Below are 16216 nucleotides of genomic sequence, written 5' to 3'. Positions count from 1 at the left end.
CTGAGGGACCTCATGTCTTTTCTTTACTTGGAAAAAATTAAATACAGCGTTAGAGGGTGCTCTGACAATTTTATTAAGATATGGGGTCCTTTTTTGCCCTTTGTTGACTCTCTTAGGTCTTTGGATGACTAATGTACTGTTTGACAATCACATTGAGCAAATCTTATTTCTGTGCTCAGCTGTCTTGTACATTTTTTATTTTTAATTATTTATTTTTTATTATTTTTTAAGTGTGATTTATTATAAGAATTATCATTTATTTTCACTGTTATTTTATTTAGTATTTGCAATGTTTTTTTTATTTTATTTTATTCTTATTATTTTTTATTATTTTTGTTATTTTGATATCTTGGTGGGAGTGGGGTTAGCATGTCAGTTGTTCACGGGGGACAAAAAAAATGGGTATTGTGTACATTGTAATGGAAATGTGCTATGTTGATAACCCTAATAAAAGAAATATTAAAATAAAATATCGTTCGAGTAATAAAAATACGTAAGTACTCCCCCATTTACTTTCGAGCGTTAGCTATTCTCCATGGTTTCCTCACACGTTGCACACATTTCTGACGCGAAACTTGTTTATATTTTCGGTACCTGAAAGCTAGCTAGCTTATCCACGTGCAGCAACAGGTGTTGCCTGTTTGACTAATGAGCAGAGGTGCGCCGCGTGGACTTGAGAGGAACGCGACCTCATCTGTTTTGTTCAACGTAGAAGTGTCTGTAAACGATATATAGTGACTTTTGAAGCCGGGGGATGTTAATTTGGTTGTTTTGATCCCTCTGAAGTGTTTTATTTCTCAAAGGCTGACTACGCACGTGAAAGGAAATGGAAAGTAAGGATTTCCTCTCCTCATCTTAGTCTTGACATTTTATTTCTTTTAACAGTAGCCAAAAATGAAAAACAATCCAGACTTTTCCTACATTTTGCTGCTTGTTTTAGATGTTAAACAACCGCACATATTTGGGGCTGGGCAACAGAGAACCCACCACCCCAGACCATTTTTCTACGTCCAGCCACCGTCTCAACCTTACTATCTCTACCAGCACTGGCAGATGAGCAACCCATACAGTCACTTTGGTTTGCCTGGAGGTAGGAAACTATTTAAAATCTCTCTTTTTTGTCTAATAAAGCTGAATTATGTGCCTAAAATCTATGTTTGCATCAACAGGTTTTAACTTTAACCGTGCCTGTGTGCACCCGTACCAGTACATGCAGTATCCTGGGTTTGTTTACTCTCATGCTCCCATGTACCCCATGGATTACAGACGTGTGTATGAACCTCGCTTCCACAATCCTCCTCCCTGGAGTGATGCTCCCTGGATGCAGCATCACCAGCAGCCTCAGGGACGTCGAGAAATGGCATGCTCTGAGGTTCAAACCGACCCCAGCGACACCATCACCAAACTCATCGAGTGCCTGGATAACATGCGAGCCAGCGAGCAGAAGGGTGCGGACAGAGAGCTGGACTCAGGTGTCGCCTCCCAGTCCTCGTTTTCTCCCACTGAAGAGAAGAAGAGTGAAGAGCAGGGTCATGTGCTGCCTTCAGTGGCTGATGAGAGCCATTGTGAGTCCCCAGTAATGACTTTCAGTGACTCTACAACAGCTGTGTACGACGGAGAGTCCAGCCGGAGGAGCTTAGAAGGCCTGGGTCCTCATGGATGCTGGACTGGAGGTTTTGAAGAGCCTCTTGATAGCTCCTCTGTTCACGAGGAGAGTCCTGATGTGGACCATGCTGCTGCTGCAGAAAAGCACTTCCCCCCTCTGGAGAGAGAAGAGGTCACAGATATCCAGCCAGATATCTCGATGGCCGATCTAAGTGCTTCGAAATACTGTACTGAAGAGCTCACGACGGAGCCGAACCTGCACTCTGAACTATCCGTGCCATCTCCTGCTTCTGCAAAAAGCTGCGACCAACCCTCAAAGACTTGTTACAGGAAAGCAGACCCAAGCTATAAGATCTTCAGGCTGCCGGTGGAGGGCGTTTTGACCTCTGGTGAAGCTGCAGCTGGTCATCTTCCCTCCCACGCTGCCCCCTACCATTACAACTACCTCTCCATGCACAGCACACACGAGCGCATGAGCGTCCTCAGCCCCTCTTTGGACGAGCTCTCCTCCAGAGACGAGATGTTCTCCACAGATCTGGACGACCCAGAGCTCTTCCCCAAACACGTGTACCCAGGCAGGAGGCTCACAGAGGTTTCTGGGTCTCCACACGCTGCTGAAGGTGCTGAGAAAGTGTGGCTGCAGGGGTCAAAGCGGTCCATGTGCACCTGTTGTGGGAAAAGTTTAGCGAAAGGAGGGAGTCGGAGCAAAGTGCACGGGGTAAAGGTTTACAGAGATGAAGCTGGAGACACTGAGGAGGAGGGCCGGTACGGGAGAGGGTGCGAGCAGCCGCTCAGAGTAGGCATGAGGAGGCACTCGGCTCCAAGGAAGAACCAGTCTGTCCCGGTGAGACACGCTGCAAATCCCTGGTACAAAAGAGGCCAGTACAAAGACCCATCAGATCCCATCCACCAGGAGGACGAACACGACGTACGCAAACCAGAGGCAGCGGATTCAGAGATGGCGGTGAGTGAACTGCAGCGCAGAACATGTCAGGGTGAGTCTCTTTTCCTTCACTTCACTTTATGACAGGGGATCCCAGGTCTCATGAGAGAAATCTGGACTGACTGTAGGAAGTGTTTCAGCAGACAAGCTTTTCAGAGAGGAGCTGAGCCCGTCAGACCAAGCAAGGAGAGGAGACAGTGGCGGGATTCCCTGGAGGAGACAAGCAACCCAGCTGCAACAACAAGGTGAGTTTAACTCCTCACACACCACACAGAAAAGATAACCACCTTGCAGATCTCTTACATTCTTAAACACGTCTTTTCTGTTAATCTAAATCTGTTTTGTCATCCTGAGCAGAGATGAGCAGTCAGTGGAAAGTGATGCACCACAGGCCGCATGATGAGGATGAAGATGAGCCGCCTCCTTTGCCCTGGGAGCGAGGTAAACTCTGATTTTATACCAAACCAACTTTGTTTACAAAGCACTTTTGAAAACAACCACAGCTGTAAACAAAGTTCTGTACAGGTAGCGAGAAAAAGCAGACACATAAAAGAAAACATACTTACAACAATGAAAAGCAAAGAAGCTAAAGCTCACCAAGGTTAAAAGCCAAAGAATAAAAAGGGTGTTTTTTAAAAGTGGACAGTGAGCTGGCAAGATGACAGGCGGCAAGACCTTTTTTTTCTGTGGGGATAACATTTTTATTTCCAATAAAACGAAATACAAGACAACGAACATTTCTATCCTGATACAATATCAGTGGCTAGTAGGAGTGGCAGTGTCACCCACCATAGCTGGAATTAACCTGCATTTGGCGAGTTGGCTTGACATTAAAGGGATAGTTCAGTTTTTTTGAAGTGAGGTTGTACGAGCTCTATGTGACCACTAAGGACATTAGATACAGTAGAAAGTTGTCTCCTCTCCCTCAGTAAGACACAAACTGTAATTGATGGTGACGAGGAAATAGACGCTAACAGGGACAGACGGTACCAAATTCAAAGGCTATTTTCTCTGCCTACAAGAACTAAAATCAAAAAGTAATACCACAGTTTCCGCGCAGCGATAGTGCGCTCCGTCCCCCCTCCTCCTTTCAGCTGTAGGGAATGTAAACAAGCTATGCTTCAAGCGCTGGTTTTAGCCTCGTGTAAGTTTGATCAAGTATCGTAATTCTTTTGGCCTCTATTCCTTTCAGTAGCAATCTGTAGCAGCTGTGTGTGCTCCGGTTCATACAGGTATCCTTTTGGTTCCAAAGTGAATGGAACTTCATCGTCGCTGTCATAGTCACTTATTTTGAATTTCCTACGCTGTCTCACAATCCTTAGAGTACAAACAAAAGAATTACCATACTTGATCAAACTTACACGAGACTACAACCAGCGCCCGAAGCATAGCTTGTTTACATTCCCTACAGCTGAAAGGAGGAGGGGGGACGGAGCGCACTAGCGCTGCGCGGAAGGACACATGACCAGTTAGTTAGGTCCAGATAAATGTTTATATTAACGAAGACTTAATGCACTTAAAAAATATTTTATGTAGTGTACTCTTAAACTGTGGTATTACTTTTTGATTTTAGTTCTTGTAGGCAGAGAAAATAGCCTTTGAGTTTGGTACCGTCTGTCCCTGTTAGCGTCTATTTCCTCGTCACCATCGATTACAGTTTGTGTCTTACTGAGGGAGAGGAGACAACTTTCTACTGTATCTAATGTCCTTAGTGGTCACATAGAGCTCATACAACCCCACTTCAAAAAAACTGAACTAACCGTTTAATGTCAAGCCCAGAGGCCTATATCACGAAGCAGGATTAGTGTGTTAGCGAGATAACTTCAGGGTTAACTTTTGATTACTGATAGCACGAAGCCGGTTCCTTTTTTATGAGAGTAGATCACCATGGTGACCTACTCTAAACGGCTATCCTGCTCTGGATAAGTTAGAGGTTGAATCTGGACCTGTAAAAAAGCCAGGCCAACAATGGCCTGCCCTTTTTTCCCGAACCCGGTGGACAGAGGCGTGCAAGGTGTAAGAAGAGCTTTCCGAAGAGAAAGGGTGTTTAAAGATCGATCAGATCCACTCGATCAAAGCGACTATTCGCTGTATAAGAGAGGTCTTCTTCTTCTTCTTTCTCCCTTTTGCCACGGGCAGCTACATGTACTCTGTCAGGGATGTGGAGCGGCTGAGCAAGTTTTCGGCATCCCGTGTTGTGCATCGAGTGGCTGCTGCCCTCACGCAACTTAGAGACTAATTCATAGCGTTCCCAGGATGAATGAGAAGGAGGTGGAGCCAGTTACCTGTGACAGGTAACTGATTCTGAACAAAAGTTGAAGGAATTCTAGCGCATATTTTGTCAATGAAATGTACACACAGCAGTACATATCACCACTTTTTTGGGAACATTTTAGAGGAAGCTGAGCTTCTCTTGTAGTCTTAGAGCAATCGCCACTGCTTGAAACAGACTTATCAGACGTGATGATGTTCTTGTATTTGTTTTTTATCTGCTCCCATGTTCTTCTGACTCCAGAAGGATTACATCTGTGAGAATGACATGATAATTGGAATACACGCAAGTCATTTGCACAGTAGCATTTATTACTTTATGAGATTTAGAAGTGTGATGACTATCATACTGAGCCACTGATGAGTAACTGACGCATTTACACAGTCTGCTATGTGTTGCCATGTATTTTGCCTGCGGTTGGCCGCTGCTACCGTGTTCCCCCTTACCGAGTTATTGCTTCTCTCCTCCTTGTATTGCTGCATTATCAGCCGCTGCTCTTCAGCGGTGAAATACGGAGCTTTCTTAGTCGCTCATGATTATGGTTGGTCAGCTGCCTCTGAGCCCTCCTCTTATTAGAGCCCGACCAATTAATCGACCCACCCGATTAATCGGGCCGATTATAGCCTGTCACTGATTAATCAACATTATTGATTATAAAAAAATTTGCCCCGCAGAGATTCTGTCGCTCCTGTTTCTGTGTGTTAATTAAGGCTGCTACACAGCGCCTCACTTTATAATGCCATGCAGGATTAACCTGGGCTTATATATTCACCAGTTATTGTTTTGGTTGAGATAATTTTTGAAAATGTTTCAATGTATTTTGTTGTAATTGAATTTATTGCATGTTTTGAAAGCAGCAACATTGTTTCTTAAAATCTAGTTTAGTCCCATGCATTAAATGGAAGATGGAACTTTTTAATAGCTAGTCATAATTTGTGTTCATATACAGTATTTATCCTGTGTATATAAATGAATTTATTACATATATCAGCACATATATCGGATATCAGTCGATATATTGGATATCGGCCAATATATCGCATATCTGCTTCTTTTTGCCCCCAGTATCGGTATCGTCATCGGCCCCCAAAATCCCATATCGGTCGGGCTCTACCTCTTTTACGTAAATTTTTCCTTCTTTCTTCTTCAGGCTCTACTTTGAGAGAACCAAGATGTTGAAGTCTCAGGATCGACTGAAAGCAAAGCAAAGTGTTGAACTGCAAGTGAAACACACGTCATTGCAGACTCACACATCAAATTCCTATTTAATATCAACATCTGTATTAATGCGTTTCCTCTCCTCCTCAGGTTCCCCTAAAGGTGTGATTGTTCTGGGATTATGTGTTTAAAACTATTTAGAGCACCAGGTGAAATGCACTGCACAGAAAAACTCATTATGTTTAGATAAAAGTTAAAAAAAAAATGTGTGTAAAGTTCCTGCTGTGCACCGTTGATGACTTGAGTTTCACAAACAGCAAAATGGTTTGAAAGGGTGTGTTCACAAGAGGGTAAAACACTGTGTGGGGCCAGTTTAATAAAAATGTTATTGTTTAAGACCTGTGTTTAATTATTTAATATCAAAACACATAACAAAAGGCCATGCACTATTGACTTGAGTTTTACAAACAGAAAAATGGTTGAAAGTGTGTGTTCATGATTAGGGTAAACCACTGTGTGGGGCCAGTTTAATAAATATGCCATTGTTTAAGACCTGTGTTGATGTTTTTTATATTAAAACACCCAAGAAACATCTCGGGCTGTGGGCTACACTGCAAAAAAATGAAATCTTAAGTCTTTTTGTTTTGTTTTAAGTAAAAATGTTCTTGTTATAATTGATATGAGCCACATTCAACTCATCAGTCCAGAAAAATGTCTTGTTTCAAGTTATTTCAAGACAGAAATGAGGTCTGAATGACTTGTAAAAAAAACTTGCCAATGGAACAAGAAAAAATTACTTGAAACTAGAATAATGTCTTAATACAATAAGCAGTTTTTTTATTTTAATTACAAGCAATTTAGACCTCATTTTGTCTGTAAATAACTTGAAACAAGTCATTTTTTCGGACTGCTCAGGTGAATGTGGCTCATATTAAGTCTAAAAAGACATTTTCTACTGAAAATAAGACAAAAACACTTGATAAGATTTATCTGTCCTGATCTTACAGTGTGGTCTGCACTCTGTGGGCACCACACACTATCACACTCTTTAGCAGAGCTTCAGCTTCTTCACACTCAGTACTCCAAATCTCGCCTGGTAAAACGTGACTTCGGTGTAAACAAACGTGACGGACGGACGGGAAAAAGCCATAGAAAAGCAAAGTTGTTTATTTTCAGACCCTTGAATTTCGAAGAAATGACCACTGCTTTACAACAAAGTCAATTTACTTTTCCCAGCACAACCTGACACCTGCCCACAACGCCACAATTAAAAAAAAAATGATTTTTTGAACATGCAGCTGTGCTTGATTGGCCGAGTCTGGCACATTTTTGTATCTGAAATAATTTTTCATTAGTCTTAGGAAGTACTCTCATTGTTTGAGATACTAGATTTCTAAATTTTATGAGATAAAAGCCAAAATCTACAACGACATATCAGGGCCACTGAAGAAATTAAATAAATAAATTTTGTGAGAAAGAAAACTCAAAATTTTCGAGTTTCTAAAGTCACAAATTTACATAACTACGACCCTGTATTAGGGCCACTTAAAGAAATAAAAAAAGATTTTTTTTTGAAAAAATAAACTCAAAATTTTCAAGATAAAAACTAGAAATTTTCGAGCTTGTAAAGTTACAAGTTTAGTTTTTTGAAGCCACATATAGTCATAAAGTCATAAACTTGTGGCTTTACAAAGTCGAAAATTTCATGTTTAATTTTTCAAAAATTTATTTCATTTATTTCTTTAAGTGGCTCTAATACGCTGTTGTGAAAATCCTAAACTTTAACAGGTTAAAATTGAATTTATGTGACAAAATACTGATTAAAACTTTTCCTGTTAGTTACCAAACAGTTTTTTTTCTAACTTTTAAAGATTTACCTGAATTTTACACCAGAGAAAAACAAGCATCTCAATCAATTTTGACAGCAGAAAGGACAAACATCTGATTCATATTGGTTGTATATGTAGATTTTTAAATCTTGAGTCATAAACAAGGATATGTGAGCAGAAGCATCGTTGAGCTTTGAGAAAATTCAATCACTGTCACCAATTTCTCTATTTTTGACATTTATAGGTCATGTGATTAATCAACCAGTGGAGATTTGACATCGTAATGAACAATGATGACTTACAGCCGGATATTTCATATTCAACAGATGCACTCTTGCCTGTGATTCACATGATCGTGGTATTCGCCGATAGGCTCCAGAAGAAGGACGTGCTCCTCTGTAAACTTTCAGTGTAGAAATTATTTTTGCAGGAGCTGTAGATTTAAATTGAAACAGCTCCAGACACTGTTTTTAGGGATTTTTTCCCCCCGTAAAGTAAGCTCAACAGACTCCAAACCAGGTCCCAGAGAGCATCTTTATTTATCCTGGATTATACAGTCAATAAATCCTGCTCCAGGCTACAGAACATGTTCTCATCTGACCCCATAATTGGCTCTTCAGGGGTCAAATCTGCATCTCAACCCTGGCATGAAGGTACGTGCTCTGCATTTCAGAGAAGCTCACTTTTGCTCCACTTGCATGTGAATGAGACAAACCTCAAGAAAGAAAGATGCTGAAAAAGATCCAGATGCATCACTTTGAGCAACATTTCAAACACTTGTGCTTCTGGTTTTCTTCATCAAACTTTGAGTATCTGATCTGTTTTCTGTGTGTACTCAGGTGAACTGAACAGAGCAGGAAACGTCTTCATTGGCCTCTCAAGAAGCTCATTAAGATTTCAGCTGCAGCCAACACCCAGCCAATCAGAGCAGCTCTGCCCAGGCTCACCGTCTTCATGACTCCACACCCCTGATTTCAATTGAAAACATACTCTGAAAGCGGTGTAGCTGCATGCAGGCTCACTTCTGAAGGTGTTTTGTAGTTAAAGATAAAACATAAACAGAAAATTCACGGCCTTTTCACCTCTTTGTCCAACATGGAGGCAGCTGCGTCAACCTTACAGCAACCTTTTGGCTTCGGCCCTCGGGGTTCAAACCCTCCACATGGTGCTCAGCAGGCCCAGGGTCCACACCCGGGGCCTGCTGCGGCTCCACGGCCTGAGGAGCGGCAGCAGCCACACCACAAACCTTTCTTCTACATTCAGCCGTCACAGCCGTACCTGCCCATGCAGAATCTGCAGTGGCCTGTGGCCATGCCCATGCCTGTGTCCTACAACCCGTACTACGGCTACCCAGGTCTAGGTAAGAGCCGACAAACCTAAATGTGTTGATTTGCACTTGGGGTTCAAACTAATACAGTGACGTGCTGAAAGTAGTGTGCTCTACCTGAGCTATTCACAAGAGTCTGACATTTTTACTTCTTTGGATTTGTAGTTTCCTCTGAATTTGGGGTGTTTTGTCACATTCTAAGACACTCTGTCTGCATCTAAAGCCCTGAAACTGAATGGTATTTTTGTAGGAGTCTACCAGTCAGCCCAAACTCCAACCAGCCTCTAACAGCTTGGTCAATAAAATCTGGGAAATGCCCTTTCTATTAAAACTGCAACATCCTGCTGACTCTTCAATTCACCTGCAACATTTGCAACCCATGCTGTGTCTGATTTTATCAGTGTCACACATATATATTGTTGTTAAATCACTGATGCTCGCTGTGTTCTGTATCTTGGGGGTCTTTTCTGCTGCTGATGCTCTCCCTGCCTTGAATTTTCATGCACTTTAAAGAGAAGGGATATGCTCCACTGGAAATTCTTGGAAGTAATTTTAGATCATAAAATTAGTTGGAAACCACATGTAGAATTATCAAAATCTATAGGTATTATTTATAAAACAAATGTCTGCATATTTTATATTTTTCACTTATAATGCTGTATGTGTCATTATGTGATGAATTTTCGGGAATTCATACATAACATATATAGATCCTACAATTAAACTCCAGGAAATAATTTTCAGAATTAAAGATAAATAAATAATTGTAAATTTAAAAACATTACAAATTCTATTTCAGGCAAAGAATAAAAGTCACCCCAACTGTACTCCTCTTTTTTATATTAAATTAAAGGGAAAAATATATAATTCAAGGAGGTTTTTTGTCTTTGAAATAGGTTAAATGAGAACCAATGTTGAATACAGATGTGTTTCCTTTTTGGGAGTTAAATTATGGAGCAGACTTAATGTTAACTTGAAATTATGTAAATAATCAAGGATTTTTTTCTTTCGTTATTTCCATCACTGATATTCTGAGCTATTTTATGGATTGTGCAGGATAGGCTTAAATAAGCCTCCGCTTCAGCCCACTCCTTTTTGGTTACAGAGTTTATTATTATTATTATTATTATTATTATTATTATTATTATTATTATTTTGTGGAAAGAAAATAAAAAAAGTCTTGTGTAACCATGCATAAACTTTTTTTTTTTTTTTTTAATTTACTTTTTTTTTTTTTGGTAAAGTGATTGCACATAATTCATATTCTGTACTTGAAAATGTAACTAAAATAAAATACTCATTCATTCAAGGGAAGGGAGCTCTTAGAGCAGCCAGTTATGACTTATTTTATGCAGATGAATAACTCTTTTGACGAGAGTCACAGCCTCAGTCCTGAAAAAAAAAATCTAATAACCTCCATGATCCTTTGGCTTTCATTGAAGGCGAAATCTGTGTCATGCAACAAAAAGAGGCATTGTAAAAGTAGTTTTTGTTGTTGTTGTTGTTCACAATTTCTTTAAATTTTAATGTCTGTTACTGCTGTGAAGGATTAGGTGTCAGACCTATGGAAGCCTGTGTCTGCACGGTGACAAAAAGAAAATTGGGAATTTTCAAAATAAAAAAAATAAAAAAAAAATCAGAATTTTGAGACACTAAGCAGAAATTATGTGTTAAAAAAATTAAATAAAATTAAGTGAGAAAAAGCTGAAATTTCAAATAAGTTATAAAGTTCAGTAGAAAAGTTAAAATTATGAGATAATAAATTAAAAATAAAAGGTAGTTTAAATCATTCCCAATAGAAATGGAGAAAATAAGACTGCATGCTGTGTTTTTTTAGATGCAAAGTTCTGACCTGCTGGATGATGACGTAGTAAAATGACACCTTATTGGTTTACAGCAGCTGATCATTGAGTTACTTCCTGTTACTCTTATTTAAGTTCAACAACCTTTTAACTGCAGCATTAACCACTGAAGACTTTTAAATTCATTAACATAAAAATAATGTTTGATGAAGCTTAAGGTCTAAACTTAGACCAACAATCAACATCTTCAAATCAGACTTTTCACCTTCTGACTATCTTTGATACCGTACTGTACCATCTTTTTTTAAGCACTTTTAAAAACAACAAGTAGATAAAATAAAAAGATAAAACACTCACACATAAAAGAAAACATATTAAACACAAATCAAATGCAAATAAAAGAAAATAAAAGCAGATAAGATAAGGCAAAAAAAATAAAAAACTAAGTCTTGCTGAGGATAAAAGCCAAAGAAAAATAAAATTATGACTTACAACGACACTTAAAGCCTCAAAACTTGCTCTTTCTGCTCTTAAAGGTTACGGGATGCCTGTGATGCCTCACTATCAGCCCAACCCGTACGTGGAGCCTCCCAGCTTCGTTGTCCCTCACTCCAACCTCCATCTGGTGGACTACAGGCGGATCCTCAACCCTCAGCATTACCAGACCATGGCCTACCACTCCCGCAGGTTCAGGTACCAGCACAACAGCCAGACCAGAGAAACCACCAGCTGCGAGGTCCAAACAGAGCCCCTGTCTGCCCCTCAGAAGACCAGCACGCCTGGTACCAGTGGCGCCGAGGCTGCCAGTAGCATCTCAGCCAGGAGGAGTCAGAACAGCCCGAGTGTCCTCGCCAACTCAGCACCTTTGGCTGTGCAGAAAGTGGATCATCCTCTGGATCAGAAGGACGCAGTTTCTTCGCCCTCAACCACCAGGACGCCTCCGAACAGCAGCTTTGTGATCCAGACAGAGGAAGTGAGGATCGAGTGCTGCACAACGCCAGCAGGACTCCAGCTCCTGCACTCCCACGAGACTGCAGAAGTCTCTCACAGCTTCTCCCAAGACGTGGTCCAGCGTAGCTCTGTCGTGCAGGGTCGAATGCTGCAGGAGAAGACGCCGGCAGACCAGTCAGAGGCGGGACTCCAAGCCTGTCCTGACATCCTGTTGGGTGGGTCGTCCAGCAGCGGTGAGAAGACCCCTGCGCTGGAGGAGTCCAGGAAGCAAGCGGATGCGGCGGACTTTGGTTCGCGTGTTGCAGGTCACCGAAAAGGTGCAGAGAGGGATCTCAGCGTGACACCAAAGAACTTGCAATTTAAAGTCGTTCACCTCCCGTTCGATCCAAAGTACCTGGACGATCTCAGGAGGATGGAATCCACCGTCTGGTCCATGGAGGACACTGTGATCCCTTCACCTGAGTCTCTGATCCAAAGCAGCCGCCCAGAGGGCCAACACGGCTCCTTGGTGGCTGAAGTTCCCTCAGCAGACGTGCTGCAGGTAACGGAGGAGGATCCAGAGGAGGCCGTCCCTGTGATCGAGATGTCTCCTCTGGAAGAGGATGATCTGGAGGACATGGTCCCGGCTGTGGAGGTTCCTGTGGATGTGATGGTGTCAGACACTGATATGTACCCTCAGATGGATGTTCCTGTTGCGGAGGAAGCTCCTGTGGTGCGGAAAGAAGAGCTAGCTCACATACCTTACTTGCTGCTTTTGGACAACTCTCCTCAAATGGTGGACAACGCCAAACATCGACGAGAGACGACCATCCAGGATCACCAGGATACTTCTTTTGAGTCCTTGCCTGCGTACCTCCCTTCATCCAGCTGGTTAGCCGACTTTGATAGCGTCTACTACTGTGGAAAGAGACCGCTGACTCCCAAGAAGCAAACCAGACCTTTGAGTAACCACTGTTTGGATGTGCCGTCACGAAGAAGAAAACTGGACCTGGAGTACAAAGACCAGCTCACTACCCGCAAGCCCAAAGAGAGGTACAAACCCAAAGGCAAGGTGGATCGACGCAGCCTCTCTGATCATGAATGCTGCGTGAGTAGAAACTTCAACGAGAACGCGTTCACTCCGTACGCTTCCAAGAGGGAGCGGCTGTGCTCCAGATGTCTCTCAAAGCGCCGGATAAGCACATCTCCGAGTCCAGGGACCTTAAAAAGAAAAGCAACACCTTTCAAGCAGTGGAACGACGCGCTTTTACCAACATGTGAAGCCTGTAAAGCTCACTCAAAGAGTCAGCGGGTCAGAAAAGAGTCCGGTCATGACGTACGTGGGGTTTACGGACACGACACTGAAGGGGAGTCGTCTGAGAACAGCTCGAGCCGTACCGCCCAGAAATGGAAGCTCAGTGATCCAAAGAAACCGCTCGCATCCAAGCAAAACCTGGAGAAATGTCGTACAGCGGCGTACCCGAGGCTGAGGGAGAAGAACTGTGTGTGTAATGAGCCGCAGCATCAGCCGGCTTCATGGGAGAGACTGAGACACTGTCCACACGGAAACGCCATCCGAGAGATGGATGAGAACTGCGCCGTGCCGCTCTCCCCTCAGGACAAATGGAGGAGCGTGAGTCAGACGTACCTGACACACAGGTGGCACACTGGTGAGCAAATGGCTTTCACTGTAAGATCAGACACATCAACCCTTCACGTGGAGTAAAACTCTAACTTTCTTTATCATCCTGCAGAGAAGTCGTGGAAAGGACTCGCGCCGTACGCTGACGCCAACGGCTCAAAGAATGACGTCAGATCACAGCACCTGAACAAACACAAGAAATCACAACCACAATCACAAGGTTTGACTTTTACGGTTTTAACATAAAAACATCATAATGCAACATCTGTAGAAAAAGCTCAAGATGAGTGAGAAAATGTAGAAAAGTGTGAAATTCTTTCAGTTTTTGCACAAATCCAAGCTCTGCACTGCAAAAAATCAACATACAGAGATGATACTGTTGCAAAGTGATTTTAAAAGGTGTAATCCACGAATGCAGAGGGAGATCTTGAAATAGATAATCTATAAAGTCTATCTTAGTAAAATCAATCTGAAAGTCCTTTAACATATTTGTGAATCTAAAATAATCAGAAATAAATCTCATTTCAAGATATTGCATGCCAGAAATGAAGCCTAGGATATTAGTGATTTAATAGCTGCTGGTGCAGGAGGTTAAATTATCCAAATTTCTTATAAATCTGAAAAAAAAAAAAAAAAAAAATTAAAATCTTATCAAGTATTTTTGTCTTAGTCTTAGTCTGACTTGTATTCAGACATTAATCTAGCTTTGAGCAATTTTCTCTTTTTCCATTGGCAGATTTAAAAAAAAAAAAACTTGTTACAAGTAATTCATACCTCATTTTTGTCTTTGAATAACTTGAAACAAGACATTTTTTCTGGACTGATCAGGTGAATGTGGCTCATGTTAAGAGCAATAAGACATTTTTTACTGAACTTAAGACAAGAACACTTGATAAGATTTCAGTTTTCTGCAATGCATCCCTACTAAATATTGACTAAGAGCTGGGTCTGAGACCTTCTGGATCATTCTACCCCTGAGGACAAAGAGGAGAAGACTCAGATTAAGGGCCTAAGTTTTCCCTGAACAGATGAGTCTTCAGACATCTCTTAAAATAAAAAAGGGACTCTGTGGATCGTATAGAGTTAGGTAATTCAATGAGACTCAAATTAGCAATTTTTGCAGAAACATTTTGGATGAATGACCCAAAGAAAGATGATGACAAAAACCAAAAATGTTTCATGTTTGTCTATAAGAAAAGAAAGAATGATGGTGTAATTTTGATGTTTTTTTTGTCCTGCTGCAGCTTGCATGATGCCTTAATTTTCTTTCTTTTCTTTTGCAGAAATTCGAAGAAAAGACACACGATGCTGATTTGCACCGAGCACAATTCAACAAACACAAACACAAAGATTTTAAAATAACAAATGAACACTTTATTTAAATTATTCCCACTTTTATGTGTTGTAAAATAATCACAATGTTCACTATTTATTGAAAACCAAATAAACACTGATTTCTGATGAAGCTTGTGTAGGAGCCGTTGTTGCTCACTAGATGGAGCTATTTGTTCGTCAGTTAAACCCTCCACCAGGGGATGACATGTAAGGCAGGAAGTTTCCAAATGAAGTCTGAATTTCCTCGTTTAAAGGTGTTATTGGACGCTCTGCAGGGATGAAAATGAAACCTCCTGCAGACTCTTAAATTACTTCCTCAGCTGGACTCTACAGCTGCAGCTTTTTATGATAAACCAGTTTCATCTCAGGTGTTCACGTCAATTAAAAAGCTGCAGCTCTGACAAACTTTTAACTGACAGTCGACTGAAACGACTGTCTGTGAATGTGAAAGTGGGTGTTTATCATGTTAAAACCTGTGACCTTTGACCTGAGTCTGTGTGAATCTGGCTGTTAGCGCTCACAGTGACTGACAGGATCATTGATTTGAGGATGAGCCCTACGGCACAAAGTGGAGGACTGAATGCCAGCTGATTATCAGGAAAAAAACATTCTTACTGCACTTTTTCAGAATAAATTTCTTATATTTCTTTAAGTTTTGCATGTTTTTAAAAGCAGCAGCAGAGCAGTTGTTTTAGAAGTGCTATCATCTTTATAAAGTCATCTTTGGAGGCATTTTCTCCATTGTTAGAGTAGTTGGGGATTAGAAAGACCGAGCAGAGATGCCCTTATTAATATAACTAGCAAATAACAGCCCAGGATTTTGGCACATGTGACGGTCAATTAGACTTCAAGGGAGCTGGAGCCATCTTAAGCCACGCCTCAGGAGCTTCTTGTCCTCAAAGGAGGAGCTTGTTGGGGGGTGTATCACATTGTTTTATGTGGTTCCTGTGGCCCATTGTTCATCTGAGTTTCAACCCTGAGCTGAAGACCCGGGTAGATCATGAAAACCGGGTCAATGACGTATAGAGAGTAAAATAAAGGCAAAAGAAAAACAACACCAGACAAGCCTTGTTTCCACCAAGCAGTCTGGTTAAGATCAGTACAGCGTGATGCAGTGTACCCCACTGATAGATCCAATGAAGAAGAAAAAGGAGACACAGTAAAAAAAGAGCAACGATGGAAGACATGCAGTCATTCGTCTTCTTTGTGATTGTCATGTAGCTCTTTGAAACAAAGTGTAATCAAGATTTGTTTTAGAGAAGTCTGTGTGCCACCAGGAGAAATACAACACCCGCTGTCACACAGGAAGTGACGATTCTTTCAGCCAATCAACAGTCTGCAGAATTTCTGACTAGTGTTAGTCACAACAAATC

General features: G+C 41.4%; 2 protein-coding genes across 3 annotated transcripts; both read left to right on the top strand.

Annotated features, from left to right (window-relative positions):
* The first annotated feature begins 605 nt into the window (after positions 1–605).
* On the top strand, positions 606–6517 carry LOC141807183 (bucky ball-like). Of its 2 annotated transcripts, none has more exons than XM_074692971.1 (7): positions 606–833; positions 941–1090; positions 1170–2600; positions 2689–2793; positions 2906–2989; positions 5971–6039; positions 6129–6517. In XM_074692971.1, the coding sequence occupies exons 1-6, from the start codon at positions 827–829 to the stop codon at positions 5997–5999; spliced, it is 1806 nt and encodes a 601-aa protein (XP_074549072.1). In that variant the 5' UTR covers positions 606–826; the 3' UTR covers positions 6000–6039; positions 6129–6517. The 2 variants fall into 2 exon arrangements, with proteins under 2 accessions (XP_074549072.1, XP_074549070.1); XM_074692969.1 differs by having other exon boundaries at positions 608–833; positions 2692–2793; positions 6129–6515.
* Positions 6518–8736: 2219 nt separating this feature from the next.
* LOC141807511 (uncharacterized) lies at positions 8737–14968 on the top strand. The gene is made up of 4 exons (XM_074693590.1): positions 8737–9167; positions 11473–13536; positions 13621–13728; positions 14792–14968. Exons 1-4 carry the CDS (start codon positions 8903–8905, stop codon positions 14818–14820), a joined length of 2466 nt encoding a protein of 821 aa, XP_074549691.1. The 5' UTR covers positions 8737–8902; the 3' UTR covers positions 14821–14968.
* The last annotated feature ends 1248 nt before the right edge of the window (positions 14969–16216 follow it).

Source organism: Halichoeres trimaculatus, unplaced genomic scaffold (genome assembly GCF_033239565.1).
Source record: "Halichoeres trimaculatus isolate MK-OKI-2021-1 unplaced genomic scaffold, fHalTri1.1 fHalTri1_scaffold_18, whole genome shotgun sequence".
In the NCBI taxonomy this organism is placed as follows: Eukaryota; Metazoa; Chordata; class Actinopteri; order Labriformes; family Labridae; genus Halichoeres; species Halichoeres trimaculatus.
This window is presented reverse-complemented; position numbering and strand designations above follow the sequence as displayed.